General features: G+C 36.0%; 1 protein-coding gene across 5 annotated transcripts in view; it reads left to right on the forward strand.

The window, feature by feature from the left end:
• Positions 1-27,765, forward strand: part of CNKSR2 (connector enhancer of kinase suppressor of Ras 2) — a 284,401-nt gene that overhangs the window by 57,890 nt on the left and 198,746 nt on the right. For all 5 annotated transcript variants that reach the window (XM_006048929.4, XM_006048925.4, XM_006048926.4 and 2 more), the window contains exons 2-3: positions 3,371-3,534; positions 12,602-12,804. In XM_006048929.4, coding sequence (XP_006048991.1) covers positions 3,371-3,534; positions 12,602-12,804 — 367 coding nt within the window. The remainder of the gene's footprint in view (positions 1-3,370; positions 3,535-12,601; positions 12,805-27,765) is intronic.

The following is a 27,765-nucleotide window of genomic DNA, read 5'->3' on the forward strand; positions in this document are numbered from 1 at the left end:
CTGGAAATCTTGATTCCAGCTTGTGCTTCTTCCAGCCCAGCGTTTCTCATGATGTACTCTGCATATAAGTTGAAGAAGCAGGGTTACAATATACAGCCTTGACGTACTCCTTTTCCTATTTGGAACCAGTCTGTTGTTCCATGTCCAGTTGTAACTGTTGCTTCCTGACCTCCATATAGGTTTCTCAAGAGGCCAGTCAGGTGGTCTTGTATTTCCATGTCTTTGAGCATTTTCCACAGTTTATTGTGATCCACACAGTCAAAGGCTTTGGCATAGTCAATAAAGCAGAAATAGATGTTTTTCTGGAACTCTCTTGCTTTTTCATTGATCCAGCAGATGTTGGCAATTTGATCTCTGTTTCTTCTGCCTTTTCTAAAACCAGCTTGAACATCTGGAAGTTCATGGTTCACATACTGCTGAAGCCTGGCTTGGAGAATTTTGAGCATTACTTTACTAGCGTGTGAGATGAGTGCAATTGTGCGGTAGTTTAAGCATTCTTTGGCATTGCCTTTCTTTGGGATTGGAATGACAACTGACCTTTTCTAGTCCATAGGTACTTAGTAAATAGTTGCTAAAAGGAATGCTGGAAACATTATTCTCTGGTCTCGGTCTTTTATATCAGTCACTATGATAAAATGATATGAGAAGGAAATTTTTTTCAGTAAAAATTTTAGTATTTTCCATGTAATAAATTATATTCCAAAATTAATATTTTCCAAATATTGTATTGCCTGTAGTTCATTTATAATATTTGTAATTTTTAGTTTTTTCAATTTGCAGAATAAAATTGATGTTGGTGGCATTACAGTTGTATAAGTTTTAATATGTGTATAGATTTGCATTACCATATCACAGTTGGAGCACAAAACAGTTTAATCACCTCCAAAATCTCCCTCTTGCTGCTTTATGGTGATAGCCTCTTCATATACTCAGTATCTGGCAACTACTGATATCTTTTCTGCTGCAATAGTTTCATCATTTTCTTTATGTAATATAAATGGAATCTTGCAGTAAGCTCTTTCATATCGGTCATTTTCACTGAGCATAATACTCTTTGAGCTCCATTCAAGTTATTGTGTATGTCAGTTGTGGCTTTTTAATTGCTAAGTAGTATTCCATGGCATGGATGCTCCACTATTTGTTATTCTTGTTCACATTATTTCCCCTTTGTTAAATCAGATATTGCCTAACTTTTGTTGCAATTTAGAATTATTTAGTGGCATAAAGGGTTTTGAAGAAAACTTTTTCTTATTTTTTTGGTTGAATAAAATTAAATTTGAAAAGAGGAAAAAACAGAGCAAAGAGTAAATAACGCTTTTACTTACAAACTAAGAGTGATGGCCAGCTTATCTCTGAATTAAATCAAGAATTTAACATGGCTATATCATCTCACAACTATATGAGAGTTGTCAAAACAAAATTTAACTGCATGGGTTCTAGAGCAAAATCATGTGTCTAGATTTATTAGATATTCTAGGTATCTGTAAAGTACCGTATATATTGATATAGTTTGGTCAGTTTTCCAGTGATTAGAATACAGTATTTAGTTTTTATACTGGGATAGGTGGTGGTGCCATTCACTGAGACGGTGATTACAGGAGACTCCTCTGGAGGGGAAAATGAGAAGTTGTGTTGTGGACGTGTTACAATATATAGATAATGTAGGTTTGGCATTCATGAGGGAAATCTGAAATGGATGTTTAAGATCTCAGATGGAAGTGGAAGACATGGATGTGGATGAGCTTCTTCAGTTAGAATGTAATGAGTGAGAGGTAAGGCAAGTAGGAAGGGGTCTTTGGAGTGTGCTGCTGCTAAGTCGCTTCAGTCGTGTCCAACTCTGTGCGACCCCATAGACGGCAGCCCACCAGGCCCCGCGGTCCCTGGGATTCTCCGGGCAAGAACACTGGAGTGGGCTGCCATTTCCTCCTCCAATGCATGAAAGTGAAAAATGAAAGTGAAGTCGCTCAGTCGTGTCCGACTCTTAGCAACCCCGTGGACTGCAGCCTACTAGGCTTCTCCGTCCATGGGATTTTCCAGGCAAGAGTACTGGAGTGGGGTGCCATTGCCTTCTCCCCTCTGGAGTGTAGGGCAACAATATTTTAGGACAGTTGAACAAAGCATCCTGAAAGGGAACTGACAACAAATAGGCAAAGAGAACCAAGAAAGAGCAATGTACACACACCAGTAGAGAGTGAAAGAAAGAGTAGTATAGAGAGACTGCAGGGTAACTCAAGTTACTTTAAGGAAGTTCGAAATTTAGTGAAGACTGTGTGACCTGGTATACTAGACTACGATACCAGGAACCAGGCAGCTTTTAGGATTATCTGTTCTTCTTTCAGTGGCTACATAATTTCTGTTATGGAACTTTGCTTCCCTTTGCAAAGTTTTTCTAATCTTGTCTCTGCTTTCTCTTATAATATCTGCTCCATCATAATTTCAGCTGAGTTGTAGCCCATTATTACCTTTCATTTCCTGCCTTGACATATAATCAAAACCTTTTAGATATTGAGAATTGCCTCACTTTCTTGATATTTCTTACTTAAAAATCTTATTAGTCCAGTTCAACATTTATATCAAGTCGTTTCATAGGTTATTGAAGCCACTCAATCTGTAGCCTGGCCAATCACTTATTGAAGTGCCCTGAGTAATCTTGAAAACCATATTCATTGTGGATTTCTGCTTTTGGATCTGTAAATTGCAAATGATGGTAGATTAAAGAGTGCATTATAGGTGAGGAAATAAATATGTAAGGGGTTTCACTTTGAAGGGAATAACAGACTAGTGGGAAACACAGCATCAAGGAAATCAAGGAAAGAATTTTGTTTTATTTTGTTTTTTAAGGTGACAGAGGTTTGAACATAGAAGTCAATAAAAAAGAAATGGGTTACTTCAACATTTAATTTTTTAATTGTTGAGGTAGTGTTAAGGTGGCACAGGAAGATTGAATAGCCTTGTATTGAAACAATGATACCTCTCCCTCTGCGATGGAGTTAAAGAAGAAAGGAGGAGGGGGCGGAGATAAATTTGGAAGTAGGGGAATATGCCCATTAACACATTTTGTGAAACAGGCCACAAAGAGAACGCTGAGAAGAGAGGTAAAGATTTCCAGTAATTGCTGAGGAAAATTCAAATAGGAACCTAACAGCTAAGGATAGGAGGAAGTGATTATCCTCCCCCCTCCGCCACCCCCAGTGAATCCCATATATAGGTTGAGAAAAGGTGGATGACTGAACTAGTCCAGAGCTGAAATGGACTCAATTTGTGACTTGGTAGGAGTTAATGCTTGCTTTATTTTAAAAATTTGTTTGGTTCCACTGGGTTTTTTTTGTTGTTGTTTTTCATTCTGGTCTTCAATGTGTTTCTTCTGCAGGTCTTGATGACTGTTTGCAACAGTATATCAAGAATTTCGAGAGGGAGAAGATCAGTGGGGACCAGCTGCTGCGCATCACACATCAGGAGCTAGAGGATCTGGGAGTCAGCCGCATCGGCCATCAGGAGCTGATTTTGGAAGCGGTTGACCTTCTGTGTGCACTGGTAAGGGCATCATAGAACTGGTGGGAAGGGAAACTTTGCTTTTTCTCCCTGTTTTCTTACCTTTTAAAATTTTTTCCTATAATTTTTTTTTGTTTCTTCTTCTCCTTCTCTTTACAAAAATAATTTCAATGCAAGAAGAAAAAAAAATCCCCTAATTATCAGTCAACTGGATGTGGTATTTTCCTCCTTCATTGTATATGATGTGTTATGCCATGCCAAATTACAAATTAAGGAGGCTTATTAACCTAATTTGTGGCATTTTATCTAGCTACTTGAAAAACTAAGAGCTCACCAAGGGAGTTTTCACAGCAGCACTTGGGATGTACAGTTGTATACAATCATTTATAAAGTTCATTTCCTTCTAAAAGCTTGATTTAGTATCCCAAATGTTAAAGTAATCCTATTTTAGAAAAAAATCATCCTTAAAATAATCAATTATTTTAGTGTTGTTTGCATATATATCAATGAATATTGAATATTGTGTTTATGTGTGCTTATGTATTGCTATAAGAGCAGTGCCTAGTCAAGGCAAGAGAAATCAATATCAAAATAATCCTGCAAGATTTTGATAGTACATTAGATATTCTGAGAGGAATATGGATTTTTTCCCCGCCTGTGTTAGCTAAAATGACACTAGCATGATTGGGGCTAGAACTACAATGAGAAAGAACATGAGTCTTGTAATAATATGGGACTGAAATTTGACTCAGTCAGTTAATGACATTTGTGGGCAAATCATTTCACCATTGCCTTAGTTCTTTTATTTAAAATAGAGATATTTTATTTAAACAAGAGATATTTTATTAAAAAAAAAAAAAAGTGCTTCCTTGGTGGCTCAGCCACTAAAGAATCTACCTGCAATGTGGGAGACCTGGGTTGTAACCCTGAGTTGGGAAGATCCCCTAGAGAAGGGAATAAGTACCCATTCCAGTATTCTTGCCTGGAGAATTCCATGGACAAAGGAGCCTGGTGGGCTACAGTCCATGGGGTTGCAAAGAGTCAGACTCGACTGAGCAACTAACACTTTATGGGCTTCCCAGGTGGTGCTAGTGATAAAGAACCTCCCTGCCAATGCAGGAGATGTAAGAGACTCAGGTTTGATCCCTGAGTCGGGTAGATCCCCTGGAGGATGGCATGGCAAACAACTCCAGTATTCTTGCCTGGAGAATCCCATGGACAGAGGAGCCTGGCGGGCTACATACAGTCCATGGGATCGCACAGAGTTGGACATGACTGAAGCAACTTAGCGCAATATCAACTACCTCTTGGTGGTGGTGTGAAAATGAGATAGTGTTTGAATAGCTCCTAATTCACTGCCTGGCACCCAGTCGACATTCAATAAGTTGTCGCTATTATTAAGATGATGATTAATAATAAATGTGTAGATAATTAAACATGATTCAAGCATCCATATACTCAGCACTGTATGTGTCAAGTGTAAGATCTAGTTCCTGCCATTTTGAAAAGTCTAGTGGAGGGAGAGTGACACACAAATAAGCATAAATAATAAAATTACTAAAATAAAAGCATGAGCTAAGTATTAGGGGACACAGAAATTTTGACTAAGATAAATGGGTTCATATTGCAAAAGATGTCATCTTTAACAGCATACTGGAATATGAGCTTGTGTTTAAGAGGTAGAGAAACAGAGGGAAGTAATTTCCAGGTAGATAAAACGGCACATATACAGGCACACAGAATAAAGAGCATGCCTGGTACGTATGGAAAATGGTAAGCTATTTTCCCTTCGCAAATAAGTGGAAAGCAGTGGGCATAAAATTAGACTTTAAAGGATAGATCAGACTGTAGAGTACCTTAATATCCTGGTAAGAGATTTGTAGTTCTTAGTCTGGGCACTAGAGAACCATGCAAGAATGATCAAATACTTGCTTTAAAAAGGTAACTGATGGTAGTGAAAAGGGTGGACTGGACTGGACTGAAGATGGGGGAACAATTAGGAAATGTTTAAAATAATCCACTTAGGCTATGAGCATGGCTTGAACTGTGGATGTGCAACAGGAATAGAGTATACTGGTAAATAGGAGGAGTGAGTGACATAAAAGAAGCTGAGAAAGATTCCATCCTTTTAGCTGCAGAGATAGAGTAGATTTTACAATAATGAAGATAGGCAATAGCAGCAAAAATAGATTTAGGTGGGAATATAAATTGAGTTTTATATTTGTTGAATTTGAGGCATCTCTGGTTTATCCAGAAAGAGAGACTCCATCAGACAATTGAATTTATGAATTTGGAGCTGAGAAGTGACTGAGGACAGAGATTTGGGAGTCTCAAGGACATAGGGATTGAATCCATAGAGAGAGAGAAATCATTCAGGGAGGGTTTATAGACTTCAAAACCTTGACACTCCATCTGGGAAGGAAGGAGGGGAGGGGAGGGGAGGCTGCAGAGGAATGGTCAGAGAAGCATGAAGACAACTATGAAAGAGTGGTCACAAAAGCAATGGGAACTATTATTTCCATTAAGGAACGTTAATAATGTCATCAAATTTCACAAAAAGCCAATAGAATAAGCAAAGAAAAGAGAACTGACTGAAAATATTTTTTAAGGAATCTGAAACCAGATTGGTTGAATAGTACCTCCTACTTACACATTTCAGTCTTAACATTAATTGTCCTTTCGTCAGAGACATTCCCTGATCACTCACTCCCTCACCCTGACCAGGTCTAAAATCATCCCCTCACTGTTCTTCTCTTTCTTTCCTCATCTCATTTTGTAATTACATATTTATATATATATATATATATATATATATATATATATATTTTAGTTTAGTATCTGTTTCTTCTGCTAGACTATTAGCTATATGGGAAAAGTGCCATTGCTTATTGAACACCTAATATGTAGCACAAATGCCTGGCAACAGTAAATGCTGAATAAACATTTTTTTTGAAAGTGGCGATGAAAGAGACTTGACATATTTTTCACATGATAATTTAGAGATCCTCTTGTTTCCTTATTCCTGAGATAAGAAAATTAATTCAGACCAGAACACACACTTGCACTAATCAGATCGCAGAAATCATGCCTGAAATAAAAGCTAGTACTCAGGGTAAGGTAAGAGTCCACAGTGTTTTTGCATATTGGTTTCCATATCTGAGTCAGAATGGTCATAAAGGTATCATCTAAGTGACTCAGAGACGGGAATCTGACCTAGCAGTCCCCTATCGTTATAACAGTAAAGTTGAGCATGTTAGAGCTTGAAATCTAGAGTGAATGTGTCATAAGCAGGTCTTCTCATAAATGAACCATTCACATGCTGAGCTCCAGTCTGTCACTTTGAATAAGAGAATGAGATTGAATAAGAGAATGAGATTGGTAATTATGATACTACCTACAAATAGTCTAGACCTGTAGACTTTGGAGTTTGGCCCATGATAAACTCTGCTGACCTCAACTTACTTAAAATGATGGTATGAGAGATATAAACCACTGCCATGCAGTTCTGGGTTTAAGCACTCTAGTGTTGCATCATTTTCTTGGGGGGGAAAATGAAAACATTAAATTCATTCTTTCTATGTTTCTTCCTTAAAGAGGTCAAATGTTAAACTTCATTTTCATTGCTTCCTAATGGCTATACATCAGCAGCTTAAAAGTGGACATAGCTTACACTTTATGCAGTAGATGTTTTCCAGTAAATATAAAGCAAATGTTTGAGCAATGAATCCTGATGTATTTCTCTATGACATTATAAAATCAGAAGGTGAGAGCCCTCCCCAGCAAGCTGAGTTGATTGCAACAGCACTTGTGCTGTTGGGAATGGGAAACTATGTTTTGTCTCTTCAAATCTGTAATGTCTCTACTGACACTTCTAATTTTTCCTACATCTATTGTATTTATTTCTTCTTTTAACAATTATATATTCATGCTCATACAGTGCTACCACAGAGAATACAAAGATGAAAAAGGCATAGTCTGTGCTCTTAAAATGTCTATAGTCCAGTAAAGAGGACAAGAGTAGTTAAAAGATAATATAGATTTAAAACAAAAAAAATCCCAGGGGAAAGCAGAATTAGATGATAAACACTACTGAGGGATCCAGGAAATGTAAGTGGGATCTGTATTGGGACTTGCAGGATAAGTAGGTGTTTGCCAGATAAAAAAGTTGGAGAAAAGTTATCTAGGCAGAAAAATATGTGTAAAGACAGAATTGTGAAAGAGTTTGGGGTGTTCAGAGAAAAGGAAGAATTTTGATTTAGCTCCTGAAGAGTGGAAAGTGATGGCAAGAACGGCACCTTGCACTTTGTGTCACATTATAAATCTTTGCTTTGGTTTTTTGGTCCTCAGTGTGCTTTCTGCCTGGTGCTGAACACACAGAGGATATTAAATGAATGCTAGCTTACTGAATGAAGTTCTCTACCTTTCTCCAGAGAACTGTATAATTTTTTTCTCTTGCCAATACAGCCTCTGATTCTGAAATATAAGGAAGACACAGAGAAGTTACCAAATTTCATTGTTTCATTTAAGCAATGGAATATTTTTCTGCCTTGTTTTAAAATTAGTCCTGATGGGAAATAAATGTCATGGAAGCTAATGAAAATCAAAAGTATATTCAGTGACTTGTTCATTTATGTAACATAGATTTATTAAGCTCCATCTGTATACTGTTTGTAAGGACTTCCCTGGTGGCTCAGACAATAAAGCTTCTGTCTACAATGCGGGAGACCCGGGTTCGATCACTGGGTTGGGAAGATCCCCTGGAGAAGGAAACGGCAACCCACTCCAGTACTATTGCCTGGAAAATCCCATGGACAGAGGAGCCTGGTAGGCTACAGTCCATGGGGTCGCAAAGAGTTGGACATGACTGAGCGACTTCACTTTCACTTTAATATACTGTTTGTACAATGTTATCTTAGAAAGAAAGAAGCTTTTCATGATTTGGAATTATATTAACTCTTTCAAGCTGTTATGCTATCATTTGATGTGCTTCAATAGAGAGCACCTTGTATTAACTAAAATAATAGAGCATATATATAGTTTAATGTATAGTCCTCAATTTATGTTCTGACAATACAACTTTTATTGAGAAGTACAAGTGAATCATTTATGACAGGATAAGAACAGTTTTCATTTCATTCTTCATGTACTTTAATGTAATAGGTATTTTGCATGAAAAATTTGATGTCACTTGCTAGGATTTGTTTCTTTGCAGCATAATTGCTTGGTTCATTCATCTCAAAATAATTTATTTCTGAAACTATTTGTTAAAGCAATCCTTTTAGGACTCACTTGTATTTATAAAGTATTATAAAACTTAAACATGTATTACATGATGCATTCAGATTAAGAGCTCTGAAGAAAATAGTATTGACATTGTAAAATGCATTGTACTAATATTTTCAGTTAAGTGTGTAGTGAGAATTTGCCACTAGTGAGGGTATAGCCAACTTGACTTTCTAAAATGTTGTTTCTTTCTTTCATGTGCTTTTCCATGCATATAGTTGAGAGAACAGTAGAAACTTAGCACCAGTTCTTTAAGACTAGACTGGCTATGTTGAATCCTTGTGGAGTCACACCTGATTCCTGGCATGAATGTTGTTGGCCACATAGGTAACATAGGATAAAGAAAATAGCAAAGTACATTTCATGTCCAAGCTTTTGTTTAATTGATTTAGTCCTTTCTATACCAATAGTAATGCCTAGTTGTCCCATGTGTATCCAGTAAAAGCAAGCCTGCAGTGAATAAACCTGCATTTTAAAAAAGTAAGGACAGTAACTCTCACCTGCATACCTTTGGCCAGAACAAAGAGGCAGTTCATTTACTTGTTGCTTCTTTACATGGTAGGCTGGGGAGTGTGATTTACTGGTGACATAGTGAGTCAGAACAAACCATCCATTTTCATGAAGGAAAAGGCAGAATGGTATCTGTGATGTCAGTAATTGATTTTGAGCTACTTAGAATTGAGTTCTGTTAAGATAAAAATTAACTTGCAGGATCAACTAACCCACCTCTTTTGTTAAAGTAGTATCACATCAGATCAGATCAGTCGCTCAGTCGTGTCCGACTCTTTGCGACCCCATGAATCACAGCATGCCAGGCCTCCCTGTCCATCACCAACTCCCAGAGTTCACTGAGACTCACGTCCATTGAGTCAGTGATGCCATCCAGCCATCTCATCCTCTGTCGTCCCCTTCTCCTCCTGCCCCCAATCCCTCCCAGAATCAGAGTCTTTTCCAATGAGTCAACTCTTCGCATGAGGTGGCCAAAGTACTGGAGTACTGTATTTTTTTTAAATGTAATACTATCTTAAAGTTTGAAAGCTTCAAAGTAGTTTTACTTTGCCTACAGATTTTTATTTATGAGAGAATCTGTATTCTTTTAAAATCACTTTTACCATTTCTAATAAAATATTCGAGATGATTATATATAAGGAGATAGTTTAAATGGATCTTTTGTGGGCACTAATGGCTATAGAGTTCAAGTTATGTTACCAGATTGATTTAGGTTCCTCATTAATAAACTACTTAAATTTGAGCTTCTCTGAGCAAATGCAAATATTTTCTCATTAAAATGATTAATATACAGAAATGAAAAAAGCAGACACTGTTGTACTTCAGGGAAAATGCTTTAACACAGAGAAAAACTTCTGAAAATACTTTCAAGTACTTCAGAAGTTTCATTTTAAGTTTAGTTGATATAATTTTTTATTTAGTCATTAGAGTATCTCTTCTAAGAGGATTTTCTTCATAACATACAGACATGCTGGATAAAATCTCCTAAATGTCTCACAAATAATTCATGCTCAGATGCAATAGAATTTGAATAGAATGTTGTTTTATTTGTGTAAACCAAACCTTTTAACTTGACAAGACTATTGCAGTTCACATTTAGCAGTGAATATATAATATATTATGTGTGTGTGTTTTTTTAATCTATGGCTCTAAAACTTTTCTTTTAGTAAAACTATAAATTTTCAGCAAAGAACAGTCAGATTTTTATCATTATTAAATCTTTAGTGGTAACATATGTAAGTTGGTATTAATGTTTATGCGTCCAAATCCTCTTCCCACTCCCTTTTTTATTTCTTTCCTTAAATTACTATAGAAAAAAATAAACCTAAATTTCATGTAAACTTAGGTACGCAATAATTGTTGACTTGATAATAGAGCTAAATCTGTTGTTACATTTGCTTCCCTTTTTCATTTTCCCTATTACTTTCTTCCATTTTGCTTCATTTGTTTCTCCTACCCTGCTTGAACAGGAACAGATTAGTAGTGCAAAGGAGTGAGTGTAGAGATATTCTCTCATAGGTGGCCTGATAACTTACAGTCCCATTCTATTTCTGTCTGCTCTAAGCTCTGAGCTCTTTAAAGCAAATCAAAAAGTCTCCCTCACTTTACTTAACTGTAAAAGGAAATGCTAAATCAAAGTTAGAATTTGTTTGGGCCTCAGAGACTATCTAACATTCTTCAACTTTCATGATTTTCTATGTTAATAATACTTTTAATTTTATACATGAAAATAATGTACATGTTGCCAAGTAGTTTGATCAAGGTCATCCTCTGATCAGGTTAACCGGCCTTTCTTAGAAGTGTTTTACAACTCACAATTACCTGTTTTAAAATTTAGTTGTAACTTGGGAAATCTTTCGCTGAAGTTTATTTGAGAGGATCCTACAATATGTCCCCATTGAATATGGTTTAAAAAAATTATTTGTATTTATTCATAGAAATCCTTCTTGGAATATTTGGGGTGAGATACTATATATTACTGTGGGCTCACCAGGTGGTGCTAGTGGTAAAGAACCTGCCTGACAATGCAGGAGACATAAGAGATGCTGGTTTGATCCCTGGGTCGGGAAGATTCCCTGGAAGAGGGCATGGCAACTCACTCCAGTAGTCTTGCCTGCCTGGAGAATCCCATGGACAGAGCAGCCTGGCAGGCTACAGTCCATAGGGTTGCAAAGAATCTGACACGACTGAAGTGACTTAGCACACATGCACTGTATATTACTAGAAATTGAAAACTGAGACCAAGGAAAAGGAGAACAATTATACTTACAAAAAAGTCATTATGATTTCTTTAGATGTGATTCATACTTGACTGAGCTAATGCAACCATGACAAAATTAAAAGTTTAGTTTTAAAATTTGTATTATAAAAAGGAGAAAGTGTATTGGTTCCCCTGAGGATGCAGAGGTTTACTATGTATACCATATCATAAAAGAAACTTCCTATGTGAGTCATTATGAAGAGGACACAGAAGGAAAGTTATATTGTATATGATGTATTTTATTGTTGGGTTGTACTTACTTTGCTCGTTTTGGGGAAACATAATTTTTCCTACTGTCTACCTTCATGACTATCAGTTCAGTTCAGTTCAGTTGCTCAGTTGTGTCCGACTCTCTGAGACCCCATGAATCGCAGCACACCAGGCCTCCCTGTCCATCACCAACTCCCGGAGTTCACTCAGACTCACATCCATCGAGTCAGTGATGCCATCCAGCCATCTCATCCTCTGTCGTCCCCTTCTCCTCCTTCCCCCAATCCCTCCCAGCATCAGAGTCTTTTCCAATGAGTCAACTCTTCTCATGAGGTGGCCAAAGTACTGGAGTTTCAGCTTCAGCATCAGTCCTTCCAAACAACACCCAGGGCTGATCTCCTTTAGAATGGACTGGTTGGATCTCCTTGCAATCCAAGGGACTCTCAAGAGTCTTCATGACTATACATATGCTAATAGAATAGATAATCAAAAATAATTGATAATTATGAATTTCACAAGTAAATGAACTTAGGTTTGCTTAAAAAAGAAACTGCTTATGAGTCCTTATAATTTTTCTGTCTTGGGTGCCTTAGTTCCAAGATACAGTGCCCTCATCTCTCCATGTTCATGTTAGTACTTACACATTTTATTGTAATTTGTTTATCTGATGTTTCCTCAAATCCTCATTTGACTATGAATTCTGCTAGGCCAGGAATCCTATCTTATTCATGTTTAACTCTTAATACTTGTTCCATTGCCTGTACATATAGTAAAGTACTCAGTAAATGTTGACTGAATAAAATATTGATTGTAAGTATATTTGTTTTCTCTCTTTTTATAATTCAGAATTATGGCTTGGAAACAGAAAATCTAAAAACTCTTTCTCACAAGTTGAATGCATCTGCCAAAAATCTACAGAACTTTATAACAGGGAGGAGAAGGAGTGGCCATTATGATGGGAGAACCAGTCGAAAATTGCCAAATGACTTTCTGACTTCAGTTGTGGATCTGATTGGAGCAGCCAAGAGTCTGCTTGCTTGGTTGGACAGGTAAAACCTTTTACATGTTTCATAAGTTATCCTCTTCAGACATCAGTTTGAATATAACATTATTTCATTTTATTGTGAAAAGATTGTTTATTGATAAATTGATAAGTAGAGGAATATTAAGCAAAAAATATCTAATTATGATTTACCACAATATAGGCATTGTGATACTAATTATTTGCAAAATTTTATATTTGCAAGATTTTATATTCAACTGACTAGCTAATCAGTCATTAGTTCCTGACAGTTTTAAAATACATTTTCTTCTTTATAAGCAAAATCATTTTTGGCTGTCACAAGATTTGTAATACTGCCTTGCTTTGTCTCCTGATTTTCTATGTGCTTTTCATTCATTGGTCATATTTAAAGAAGCAAACATCAACATTCTATTTATTGTTTTAAATGGGTAATTAGACACTGACATTTTCATAGTGTGCATTGTATGTCTCATTACGTTTGCTTTATCCATTCTATATTATTATTCACATTGCACAGTCAATTTTGGATATTACAGACACAATTTTGGTCCTTTTTTTGCTAGTTTAGTTAATTTCATTTGTTTTGAACACATAAAATAACAAAAGCTTTCATAATATAAAATGAAAAAGGTTAAGTTAAAATTATATATGTGATTAAACATTTTAATTGTGAAACATAACAAGTATTAAAACTAAAGTTTTCATTTTTGAAAATTTTTTGTGAGGGACATAAGAATGTTAGTTGCTCAAACTCTTAGTGATCCCATGGACTATAATCCACCAGGATGTATACTATGTTATAATGGTTAAATAATCAAAAAAATATTTTGTCTGAGAAACTCTGATATATAGAAGTTTACTAGAATTTTTTCTTGAATAAATGTCAGTAGGATTTCCATACATGTACAGATATATATGAGCTTCCCTGGTGGCTCAGTGGTAAAGAATCCACCTGCCAATGCAGGAGACGCAAGAGACGTGGGTTTGATCCTGGGTTTGGGAAGATCCCTTAAAGAAGGAAATGGTAACCCACTCCAGTGTTCTTGCCTGGAAAATTCCATGGATAGAGGAGCCTAGCTAGCTACAGTCCATGGGGTCATAAAGAGTCAGACATGACTTAGTGACTGATCATGCATGCACATATATATATATATACATATATACACAGTGACCCTTGAATAGCATGGGTTTGGAGTGCATGGGTCTACTTAAATATAGTTGTTTGTTTGTTTCAATCAATATGCATTACATTACTACACGTCATAATTGTCCGTTGAATGAGTCTGTGAATATGGGCTGAGTATAAAGTTACACATGAATTTTCAACTGTGCAGTATTGAGACTCCTAACCCTCTTGTTGTTTGAAGTTCAACTGTATTATATTTTTTCCTTTTTTAAAACTATAATACTTTATATTAAAAATAAATATTTTTATGTCTAAGGTAAAAGTTAAGATAATTTTACTTATTTCTATAATGTCTAAGTTTATATATATATATTACTAATAATATATCACAAAGTTGAAAGTGTTAGTCTCTTAGTCGTGTCCGACTCTTTGAAGCCCCATGGACTGGAGCCCACCAGGCTTCTCTGTGCATGGAATTCTCTAGGCAAGAATATTGGAGTGGGTTGCCATTCCCTTCTCCAAACATATAACATGATAATACTAAATCCAGATCTGAACAGTAGGCTATATATTGTTAGCTTTTTGGATAATTAATTGGTAGACAGCATATTTCTCTTATGACACCATTAAATTCTTTAAATTGTTTAACCCACATTTATCAATTGTATGAATTGTCATTTAAACATAGATTCTATAAGTTGTATAATGATCAATAAGTAAATATATTTAAACTATAGCTTATCCTTAAGTAATGTAATATACTTGTTTCAAGAAGCTTCTCAGTAATTGGGAAACTTATAGAAAATATATTTGATTTTTAGTTATATCTTCTTAAATCACCTATCCTATATTATAAATTTGCAAAGCCTTTATATTTTATTTGGTAAATTTCATTATTTTCTTTTTACACTAGTACTTATGAAATAAATAAATAGAATGATTAGAGAATGTGTTTACTTCTTAATGGCAGGTAATGTTTATAAAGTCACATAATGGCTTCTAGAACATTATATAATAATTTCTGAAATTCCATTGTGTTATATAATTTATTATGGTTGCATTATTTGTATCATCTAAGACCACATCCTTAGTAAATGCTAGTTTATCTGCAAACATACATGAGCATACACACACACATACATAGTAATTTATACAATCAGTGGTGTTTTGTGTTGTTTCATAGGAAAAAAAAATGTGAGAAAAAGCTTGAAGGAAATAAATTAATTCATCTGTTAGGCTTCCATTGCTGCAAAGGTTCTCATAACCCTTATTTTGAATTATATCATACTACAGTGATAATTAAATCAAAGGCCATTTAACATTTTGGCCATAAAAATGAAATATATACTTTGAAGAAACAAAGAGACAACTTTGTGATAACCTCAAAAATCTTCTGACTAGACTATAAATTGAAAAAAGAAACGGAAGTTTATATTTTGAAGATTTTTCTGAGGAAAGTTTAGCTCCAGGCTGGCTTGCCTATAATGATTATGCTTTAACAGATTAAGTTTTAAAAGGGAAAGAAAAAGAACAAAAATAATTCTTTGTCATTTTAAGGTATTTGGTCTTTATGCTGAAGGCATATAGGGAGCTGTTTAGAATCATTGTTGTTTTCAGACCTGTGAATTTGGATGATGACTTGGGCTATAGTGTTGGGAAATATTAGGTGAAGAATAAGGCTAAAAGAAGGGAAACCAGTTAAGAGGTTGTTTTAGGAGTATTTGTCCCTTGTTACCTGCCCAGGAGTTAGTTCCAGGACCCCTCAGATACCAAAATTCGAGGATTCTCAAGTCCCTTATATAAAATGACATAGTATTTGTATAAAACCTATGCACATCCTCCTTTATGTTTTAAATCATTGGTAGATTACTTATAATACCTAATACATGCTATGTACATAACTGCCCTTGTGCAACAAACTCAAATTTTACTCTTTTGAGCTCTCTGCAATCTTTTTTTCCCAAATATTTTGAATGAAGTTTGGCTGCACCCATAGATATGGAACTTGCCAATATGGAGTGCCAACTCTAATCATGCTATTGCTACTATTGGTGATTCTGATGCTACCAGCCACATTCACTTAAAGCAAACCTAGGAGAGTTGTCTTCATTTTGCAGATAGGAAAAATACAACATTCAGAGGCAAAAGTTAAGTTCAAAACCAAATAGGAAGTAAGTGGTGGAGCCAGGATTCATTCCAGGCATCTGACCACAGAGTTGATTCTCTGCACTGCTTGCTATTGACTGAGATATTTAATTGGAGAAGCAGGAATGGGGATAGAAGAATATTAGAGATAGATATAGAGACTAAGGAAAAGGGAGACATCTAGGGTGAATAAAGGTATCTGACTTGGCTCATCCAGTGGATGGTGAAGCCATTATCAAAATAGGAGGAATGAGTTATGGTGGAGGAAAAGTGCTGAGTGTTGGCCATGATTGTGAAAAGTTCTTTAGAATATTGCTGCTCGGAAAAGATACATGGTAGATAGAGATTTGGGAATCATTAAAATATGGGTGATAGTCCTAAATATATTAATATGGTGGTGTAAGGAGATTTTTGCATAAGCTGGAATCAAGATTGCCGGGAGAAATATCAATAACCTCCGATATGCAGATGACACCACCCTTATGGCAGAAAGTGAAGAGGACCTAAAAAGCCTCTTGATGAAAGTGAAAGAGGAGAGTGAAAAAGTTGGCTTAAAGTTCAACATTCAGAAAACTAAGATCACGGCATCTGGTCCCATCATTTCACAGGTAATAGATGGGGAAACAGTGGAAACAGTGTCAGACTTTATTTTGGGGGCTCCAAAATCACTGCAGATGGTGATTGCAGCCATGAAATTAAAAGACACTCACTCCTTGGAAGGAAAGTTATGACCAACCTAGATAGCATATTCAAAAGCAGAGACATTACTTTGCTGACAAAGGTCCATCTAGTCAAGGCTATGGTTTTTCCAGTAGTCATGTATGGATGTGAGTTGGACTGTGAAGAAAACTGAGCACTGAGGAATTGATGCTTTTGAACTGTGGTGTTGGAGAAGACTCTTGAGAGTCCCTTGGACTGCAGGGAAATCCAACCAGTCCATTCTAAAGGAGATCAGTCCTGGGTGTTCTTTGGAAAGAATGATGCAGAAGCTGAAACTCCAGTACTTTGGCCACCTCATGTGAAGAGTTGACTCATTGGAAAAGACTCTGATGCTGGGAGGGATTGGGGGCAGGAGGAGAAGGGGATGACAGAGGATGAGCTGGATAGCATCACCGACTCGATGGAGGTGAGTTTGAGTGAACTCCGGGAGTTGGTGATGGACAGGGAGGCCTGGCATGGTGCGATTCATGGGGTCGCAAAGAGTCGGACACAACTGAGCAACTGAACTGAACTGAAGGAGATTTTTAGAATGAATTCCTCTTTTCCTGTTCTATTTGTTTTCCATAACACTTAAACCCTTCTAACATTCTATATAATTTGCCTATGTGTTAGTCTTGTTTTTATCTGACAACTCTATACATGATGTATGCTTCAAGAGAGCAGGGATTTTCATCTGCTTTGTTCACTGCAGTCACAGTTATCTGGAAGAGTTCTTGGCCTATAGTAGGTACTCAATGAAGTTTTTTGAGTGAACGAAGTGAACTGAGATAAGGAATGACTGCTGCAGACCACCACCCATTGAAGGATGATTAGAAGTTCAGCTTATGGGGAAAAAATAAGAAGGTATAACCAGAGACTCCATAGGCTAGAATTTGTTGAGAGTGGTGTCATGGGAGCAAAAGGAGGAAGGAGTTTTTTTTGGTATATTTGGGGAGAGGGAGTGTTGATATTTTTGTATTTTTCCTAACTTTATTGAGATACAAGTGATGTATAACATTGTGTAAGTTTAAGCTGTACAATGTGATGATTTGATACACATACATGTTGCAAAATGCTTACCACAATAAGATTAGTTAATATAATTTATAAGCTCACATAATTCCCTTTTTTGTGTATGTGGTGAGAACATTTAAGATGGGAATAAAGAGTTTTAGGGAAAAAGTGAAGTGGTTGATAAGGTCAAATGCTGCTGACAGTTTAGGCAGGGTAAGACTGAAAGTATGTGGTAAATTAGGGAATCAGGATATATATAATCTTACAAGCAACAGTTTAGTCTTTTTATTTAGAATTAATGAAAGCTGGAATTCATGGGTTGATTGTGAGTTAAATGTAAATGATAACTCTGAAAAAAATTTTTCTGCGAAATGGTTAGTAGTTCAGAATAGTTTTGCATAATATCAGACTTTGACTTTTCATAGATCAAGTCTTTTAGCGGTATTGGCAAGGAGGAAAGGCAAATGATGAGTGCAAGAAGGAAATGCCAACCCACTCCAGTATTCTTGCCTGGGAAGTCCTGTGGATAGAAGAGCCTGGTGATCTGTAGTCCTTGGGGTCACAATTCAGACATGATGTAGCAACTAAACAACTTCTTCTAAGCAACTAAACAACTTCTGTATTTGGGAACTTGACTTTGCTTCTCCACTGCCATAAAAGTAAAGTGAAAAGTGAAAGTCGCTCAGTCACGTCCAACTCTTTGCGACCCCATGGATAATAGCCTGCCAGACTCCTCTGTCTATGGAATTCTTCAGGCAAGAACACTGGAGTGGATAGCATTTCCCTTCTTCATGGGATCTTCCCAATCCAGGGATCAAACCCAGGTCTCCCGCATTGTAGGTAGATTCTTCACCATCTGAGCCACCAGGGAAGCCCAATATAAATTTCGAAAGGTTCCAAAGTCAAATATAAATGTAACAGGATTTTATCTGTAACTGTGCCAGGTAAAATATTTACACTGTTTGTTTTCCTGACAAGTAGCCCAGGAAAGTTTTCCTGACTTTTATTAGAGATTGTTAACAGATGTGTATTTAGGTTATATTTTTATTCCTTTCAAAGAAAAAGTGTCTTCTAGGTAGTAGCTAGAGCACAACACAACACAGTCCACATGTCCTCTTGTTTCAGTGTATCCTACAAACTACACCTAAAGCTAGACACATTAATCAACACTAGAAAAGCCAAAAGAGTGGTATTCTCCATGACTGCTGTTGTGAATCCCTGCCAAAACTCATCATGAAATAGTATAAAAGACCGAGGGGCTAATAAGAAAGAGATGAGTTTCAGTTCTGCCTCTGGCCCTGGGTAATATTGAACCTTAACCTCTGTTTTTCTTTCTAGAATAAGGATGTAAGATCTGGAGAATTTGAAGTTCTCTTATAAGCACTAATATTCTGTAAATCATTGACCTTGTTCACCAAAGTGATATGAAAAATATATTCATTTTATTTCCCTTTACATAATTTGAAAGAACAAAATACTAACAAAATTTGTTAGTGATTTGTAAAATCATGATTTAACTATCTCTTCTCTGATTTAGTTCATATTAAGTTCTAGACCCAAACTGATCTGTTTTTGTGCTTTGTTTATATAAGGTAAGAATGTATCTTGTCTTTTTTATTTTTGTTTTGAAGAATTTAGAGCTTAAGTACTTAATTATAAAAGTTCCATAGAAATTATATTGACTTGTCATTGTAGATTAATTTGGAGGGTTTGAAATGGTCACTGCAATCAAATATTGCCAAGCATTGGACTTTAAACTTGGTTTATTCCTCTGATATATATAATGCTCTGGTTGAAAAAATAAATTATCTCAGTTGGTTATTTTGATGCTAAGCAACTGGCTTAATTTTTAAAATTTGACTTTTGGCATTACACCTGTTTTACATTTTGGGGTGAACTTTCATGCACAGCAATATGATGACATTATTGCAATTTTTATTTTATGTCACTTGAAGGAGAAGAAAGGAAAAGAAAAAATAGGAAAAAAATCTTTAGCTCCATACTGAACTAGATGCTTTGCATGTATTGACTCATTGAGTTCTCACAGAACAGATATCATTATCACCATTTTACATATGAAACATGAAGTAACTTGCCTAGAGTGTGAAAATTATCATTTGAATCTATGTTTGTTGTAATACAAAAGCCCTTCTGGTTTCACTTTTATCTTGTTCCTTTGTTATACTACATTTCCTTTTGAATGTGGACTGATTCTTCAGAATTTTGAGGAAGTAATTCTTTGGAATGCAGCATATATAAACATATATTTGTACTTGGGTGTTTCTCTTCAAATGCTAAAGAATAATACCACTTTTCTGTTTTTGGCCTTGATACTTCAAAGTGCTATGTAAAATTTTGTTTCTAGAAAGTTTATTTCTCATTCTACTTTGAAGACATCAATGAGATATTTTAATATCACTGAAAGAATGCTAGGGGAGATGTTTACAAATCACAAAACCCGCAATTTCAGTGGAGCTTCTATTTAAATAATATTTAAAATGTTTGAAATAACACTTATTTAAAAAAAAAGCTCCTAACATTTCTTAAATAAAATCTAAGGCTAACAAAATCCTTTTTTTTCCTTCTTATTTTAAATATCAACGAATGAAACAACAGACTTTCCCAGAGGAAAAACCTCAGATAGGAATCACAGTTGGTTAATATCTTTATTGTTTATTTTCAATTCATGGTTTACTTGTCTATTTTTAACGTACGTCCTGCTATTTTTCACACCTCATCTTTCTTGCAGTTTTATACGGCTTTGCCAAAATGAATCTATACTTTGAGGTTTACAGATCAATTTATGTTCTATGTTGTGCCATAACCTTATAAAAATGTTCAAAAGTATTATTTATAGAAAAAGTTTATTTTACTATTTATAGTGAAAGTTTAATCTTTTCTCTCATTTTTAGTATTAATACCTATTTCTAATTGTTTCTACATTTTAGGACCATTCTGTTTTGAAGGGATCAGTGCGATATCTTTATATCATTGAAAACCTTTTAAATATTTAAGGCATAAAGGTTGGAATGCTAAGGAAAGAAATGTATTCTTTGAAATCTTTTCCTTTATCTAAGAAAGTGGTTGAACTAATTTCTTCTTTCATGATAAGGAAATATAGGACAAAAGTTATTTCTATACCAGGGAAAAATTATAGAGGCAGAGAAAACTACCCCAAACACTACCAGATGCTTGTTGTTTGGTCTTATTTCCTCTTGTGTGCTCACTGCTCCCACTTGGCACCTCTTGTTCCAGAAATGAGCAGTGATGTTAGCAAGGCTGCTGTTCACACACTGCCCCTCAGGCTCAGCAATGTCAACCTGAGAAATATTAAGGCCGTTCAGATTTCCTGATTAACTCTTAGCTTTTCTTATTAGCTTCTAATTTGTTTAGGATTTCTGAAACATTAATAACCTTTCCATAAATGCTTTTGTTTGAAAAGAATGTACAACAAATAAGTTTTTTATAGCATCCATAACTTTTTCATTAGAAGTATAAACATTATATTATCCATTAGATTTGAGGATAGTTGCATATTTTAAGATCTATGTAGGATAGTTCCTGTAATGGCCATTTATTAATGAGCCAAGGATTTTATCTTTTTTAAAAAACTTAACTTTTGGCATCGAAAAGTTTTTATTCCATGAACTTAATTTCCTTTAAGTCAGCCACGTATTTTTTTCTAAGTAGCCTGAGCTCTAACTTGGGGTTTTTTGAGACTGAGAAACAAATGCCTCTCTTAATTTTGTTTTCAAACTGATCGTGTTCAGCAATTCTGTAATGATACATTTCTTTATCTCATTAAGTCATGATGAGCGTTCATCTTTGGTAACTCACGAAGATTGGAACCTGTCAGCCTTCTTTTATTTATGTATGTGTATAGCCAAGATCATAATACCAAATATTAATATCTGCTAGCTAAGAATGGTTGTCAGTATAGTTATATGTGATTTACCTTTAAAATGAAAATGTTAGGGGGATTCACTACAAGATAAATTTTATGTTTTCCTTGCTATATGTTTAGGTTTTTTTCCCATTTTTGGGGGGCACTTAATCTTGAGTGAGAAACTGGTCCTACTTGAAATGTGAATGATCAGGAAAGTGGAAAACACACCTTAGAGTTCAGTTTGCTACAGGCATTCAGTTATCAAATAGATTTTTCTTTTGGTACATTTTAAAGAGCAAATGAGTATTTTTTTTTTTAAGAATTTATAGGGAAAATCATGCTGTACTTCATCACTTCTGAATGAAGTTTTAGATTTTATTAACAGTCTTTGACCTTTGTAAAACTAGGAACCCAAGCTCTTTCTAATCATGCCAGAAGTACTTTGAATTCTTAATTAAAATGCCAATTTTTATGCTTCAGTGCAGCAAAAATGGTCTTGGGTGGTTTTTTTAAATGATGTTTTCCTAGAAGTACTTTTATCTTACATCATTAAAAAATAGTTTTATTGAGGCCTAATTTACATTCTATAAAATTTATCCCCTTTAATGAGTTTTAATAAATTTAGATGTAGCTATGCAATGATTTCTACAATCACACATTTTAGAAAATTTCCATCAGTATAGATTTGTTTAAAACTGGATCCTGCTTACAATTAAAGAGGTTAATTTTTTTTAACAGAGAACACAGATTACTTAATTGCATATATTTTGCTCTAATTAACATTATTTGAATTCTTAATGATTCCTTAAGTTTTAGTAAATTTTGTTGGAAAAATATACTGTTTTGAAATAGTAATAAGCAGTAGTGGAACACAGCACAAAATAGACTGTGATATATAGAATCATTTAGAAAACAATATGTTAAAACTCCTGGAAAAAGAAGGCTTCCCCTGTGGCTCATCTGGTAGAGAATCCACCTGCAATGCGGGAAACCTTGGTTTGATCCCTGGGTTGGGTAGATCCCCTGGAGAAGGGAAAGGCTACCCACTCCAGTATTCTGGCCTGGAGAATTCCATGGACTCTATAGTCCATGAAGTCGCAAAGAGTCGGACATGACTGAGTAACTTCACTTTCACTGGAAAAAGGGTCATTAAATAAATGGAATTGGGGCACTTGATTAAGCCTTTCTAAAATAAATTATGATAGAGCACTACCTGTTCACTAAAGTAATTTTAGGTATATTATTTATTTAAGCAAGAAGCATTAGTTCATAAGGAAACTGGAGAAAATATAGACAAAATGATTTCTAGATGTAGACTTATTGTTTTAAAATGTGCAATAAAATACAAAGAAATATACTGTTTGACTATATAATATTGAAAAAAATAATTAGTATAAGATAGAAGACAAACTGGAAAAATACTTGTAGCAAACAGTTATGAGAAGTGTAGGGTTAATGTGTACTATGTGAATATTACATTTAAATTAAAATATAAAACACCAAAGTGCAGTAGATGAGCCTGTCAGATCAGATCAAATCAGTCGCTCAGTCATGTCCGACTCTTTGCCACCCCATGAATCGCAGCACGCCAGGCCTCCCTGTCCATCACCAGCTCCCGGAGTTCACTGAGACTCACGTCCATCGAGTCAGTGATGCCATCCAGCCATCTCATCCTCTGTCGTCCCCTTCTCCTCCTGCCCCCAATCCCTCCCAGCATCAGAGTCTTTTCCAATGAGTCAACTCTTCCCATGAGGTGGCCAAAGTACTGGAGTTTCAGCTTCTGCATCATTCCTTCCCAAGAAATCCGAGGGCTGATCTCCTTCAGAATGGACTGGTTGGATCTCCTTGCAGTCCAAGGGACTCTCAAGAGTCTTCTCCAACACCACAGTTCAAAAGCATCAATTCTTTGGCGCTCAGCCTTCTTCACAGTCCAACTCTCACATCCATACTTGACCACAGGAAAAACCATAGCCTTGACTAGACGGACCTTTGTTGGCAAAGTAATGTCTCTGCTTTTGAACATGCTATCTAGGTTGGTCATAACTTTCCTTCCAAGGAGTAAGCGTCTTTTAATTTCATGGCTGCAGTCACCACCTGCAGTGATTTTGGAGCACAGAAAAATAAAGTCTGACACTGTTTCCACTGTTTCCCCATCTATTTCCCATGAAGTGATGGGACCGGATGCCATGATCTTAGTTTTCTGAATGTTGAGCTTTAAGCCAACCTTTTCACTGTCCACTTTCACTTTCATCAAGAGGCTTTTGAGTTCCTCTTCACTTTCTGCCATAAGGGTGGTGTCATCTGCATATCTGAGGTTATTGATATTTCTCCCAGCAATCTTGATTCCAGTTTGTGTTTCTTCCAGTCCAGCGTTTCTCATGATGTACTCTGCATATAAGTTAAATAAATAGGGTGACAATATACAGCCTTGACAAACTCCTTTTCCTATTTGGATCCGGTCTGTTGTTCCATGTCCAGTTCTAACTGTTGCTTCCTGACCTGCATACAAATTTCTCAAGAGGCAGGTCAGGTGGTCTGGTATTCCCATCTCTTTCAGAATTTCCCACAGTTTATTGTGATCCACACAGTCAAAGGCTTTGGCATAGTCAATAAAGCAGAAATAGATGTTTTTCTGGAACTCTCTTGCTTTTTCCATGATCCAGCGGATGTTGGCAATGTGATCTCTGGTTCCTCTGCCTTTTCTAAAACCAGCTTGAACATCAGGAAGTTCACGGTTCACATATTGCTAAAGCCTGGCTTGGAGAATTTTGAGCATTACTTTACTAGCGTGTGAGATGAGTGCAATTGTGCAGTAGTTTGAGCATTCTTTGGCATTGCCTTTCTTTGGGACTGGAATAAAAACTGACGTTTTCCAGTCCTGTGGCCACTGCTGAGTTTTCCAAATTTGTTGGCATATTAAGTTCAGCACCTTCACAACATCATCTTTCAGGATTTGGAATAGCTCAACTGGAATTCCATCACCTCCACTAGCTTTGTTCATAGCGATGCTTTCTGAGGTCCATGTGACTTCACATTCCAGGATGTCTGGCTCTAGGTCAGTGATCGCACCATCGTGATTATCTGGGTCATGAAGATCTTTTTTGTACAGTTCTTCTGTGTATTCTTGCCATCTCTTCTTAATATCTTCTGCTTCTGTTAGGTCCATACCATTTCTTTCCTTTATCGAGACCATCTTTGCATGAAATGTTCCTTTGGTATCTCTGATTTTCTTGAAGAGGTCTGTAGTCTTTCCCATTCTGTTGTTTTCCTCTATTTCTTTGCATTGATCGCTGAAGAAGGCTTTCTTATCTCTTCTTGCTATTCTTTGGAACTCTACATTCAGATGTTTATATCTTTCCTTTTCTCCTTTGCTTTTTTCTTCTAGTAAACAATTTAAAAAAGAAGAGACAGGGATTCCTTGATGGTCCAGTGATTAAGATTTTGCCTTCTAATGCAGGGGGTGAGGGTTCTATCCCTGATCAGAGAGCTAAGATTCCCACATGTCTTGGGGCCAAAAAATCAAAACATAAAACAGAAGAAATATTGCAACAAATCGAGACATTAAAAGTAGTCCACATTAAAAAGAAGAGAAAGAAACAAACTGATAAGTTGTATAATATCAAGCAACAATTTCAAAGTACCTGAAGCAAAAACTGTCAGAACTAAAAGAAGAAATAGATAAATCCACAATTACAATTGGATACTTCATCTCCTCTCTCAAAACAGAACATAATGATTAGAAGAGCTGAACACCACCAAGTAACAAGATATAATTGACATTTTTAGAGCATTTCATTCAACAAATGTATAATATAAATTCTTTTCAAGTGTCCGTGGAACATTCAGGAAGGTATACCACATCTGCATCATAAAACAAACTTCAGTACATTCAAAATAATTTAAATCAGAATGTCTTCTTTAACCGTAATGCAGTCAAATTAGAAATCACACAACAGACTTCTAGTAATCTATGGATAAAAGGAGGAAATCTCAAGGGAAATAAAAAAAGAAATACATTGAACAGAATGAAAATTATGATAAGTCACAATTTTTGTCAGTTCAGTTCAGTCACTCAGTTGTGTCCGACTCTGCGACCCCATGGACTGCAGTACACCAGGCCTCCCTGTCCATCACCAACTCCCAGAGTTTACTCAAACTCATGTCCATTGAGTCGGTGATGCCATCCAACCATCTAATCCTCTGTCGTCCCTTTCTCCTCCTGCCTTCAATCTTTCCCAGCACCAGGGTCTTTTCCAATGAGTCAACTCTTTGCATGAGGTGGCCCAAGTATTGGAGTTTCAGCTTTAGCATCAGTCCTTCCAATGAACACCCAGGACTGATCTCCTTTAGAATGGACTGGTTGGATCTCCTTGCAGTCCAAGGAACTCTCAAGAGTCTTCTCCAACATCACAGGTCAAAAGCATCAGTTCTTCGGCGCTCAGCCTTCTTCACAGTCCAACTCTCACATCCATATATGACTACTGGAAAAACCGTAGCCTTGACTAGACGGACCTTTGTTGGTAAAGTAGGTGAAGTAATGTCTATGCTTTTTAATATGTTGTCTAGATTGGTCATAACTTTTCTTCCAAGGAGCAAATGTATTTTAATTTCATGGCTGCAATCACTATCTGCAGTGATTTTGGAGCCCCCCAAAATAAAGTCTGTCACTGTTTCCACTGTTTCCCCTTCTATTTGCCGTGAAGTGATGGGCCAGATGCCATGATCTTAGTTTTCTGAAGGTTGAATTTTAAGCCAACTTCTTCACTCTCCTCTTTCACTTTCATCAAGAGGCTCTTTAGTTCTTCCCTCACTTCTGCCATAAAGGTGGTATCATCTGCATATCTGAGGTTATTGTTATTTCTCCCGGCAATCTTGATTCCAGCTTGTGCTTCATCCAGCCCAGCATTTCTCATGATATGCTCTGCATATAAGGTTAAATAAGAAGGGTGACAATATTATAATTCAATTATAATATAATAATACAATTTTTATATATGACAATATAATAATGCAATTTTTGTGGGACACAGCTAAAGCAGTTCTGAAAGGGAAATTTGTAAAAACTGCTTATATAAGAAAAAAGATCTCAAATTGCTATCTAAGCTCTCTTCTCAAGAAAATACAGTTATGTAAAGTTTAAAAATAAAATAAAATTAAAAAAAAAAAAAAAAAAAAAAAAAAAGAAAATAGAAAAATCAACAGGCATGGGCATAAGGTTTCAGTTAACCAAGATGAAAAAGTTCTAGATACCTGGTGTAGAACATTGTACCTATAGATAACAATACTGTCTTTAGCTGGTCCTTTTGTGATGCCAGTTGTCTTGCTGTTCACACTGTACTGTTCACTGAACTTAGTGTAGATAAGGTATGCACTAAGATACTGGAAGAAGACTCAAGGAGCCATAGGAACTGCAGATGCGTTTATTCTCTCCTGGCTGGCATGACAGCCATAACACAGCCTCTCTCCTGCCTGACACAGCAGCCATAGCAATAGCCATAGCATAACCATAATGTAGCCACAATGTAGCCATGAGGTAACTTCATGTAACATACCCATGATGTCACTCCCATGTAGCCCCAATGCTGTAGTAGCCAGGGCTTTCATGGTGAAGCTCATACAGGCGTACTGCACAAGGTAGCCCGTTGACCAAGTGAATACCTTGTGACGTGTGTGTGCAGTACTAGAAGTGATCTCAGCTGTTACATAACTGTGCAAAGCCATTGTTTACAGAACATGGGGCGAGGGGATAAGAGAGACTGACTGGTGCCATCTTCTTAATTTCCCCACACTGTCTTTTACAGTTAAATTTTTAAGAGGTTAGATCTCATGTTAAGTATGCTTAAAATAATTAAAATAGAAAATAAGCCCAAAGCAGCAGAAGGGAGCAAATAATAATGATCAAAGAACTAAATGAATGAAAATGGAAGCACAGTATGTTGAGAAGTTAATTAAAAGGATAACAAGAAATACTACAAATAACTCTTTATAAATACATTTGACAGCTTCGGTGATATGACTCAATTCCTTCAAAATCACAAACTACTTAAACCAGTTGGAAAATTATCAGGGAAATTAAATGGCTCTTAAATATAGATAATAAATACATAGGGAAAATA

Source organism: Bubalus bubalis, chromosome X (assembly GCF_019923935.1).
Source record: "Bubalus bubalis isolate 160015118507 breed Murrah chromosome X, NDDB_SH_1, whole genome shotgun sequence".
Lineage (NCBI taxonomy): Eukaryota > Metazoa > Chordata > Mammalia > Artiodactyla > Bovidae > Bubalus > Bubalus bubalis.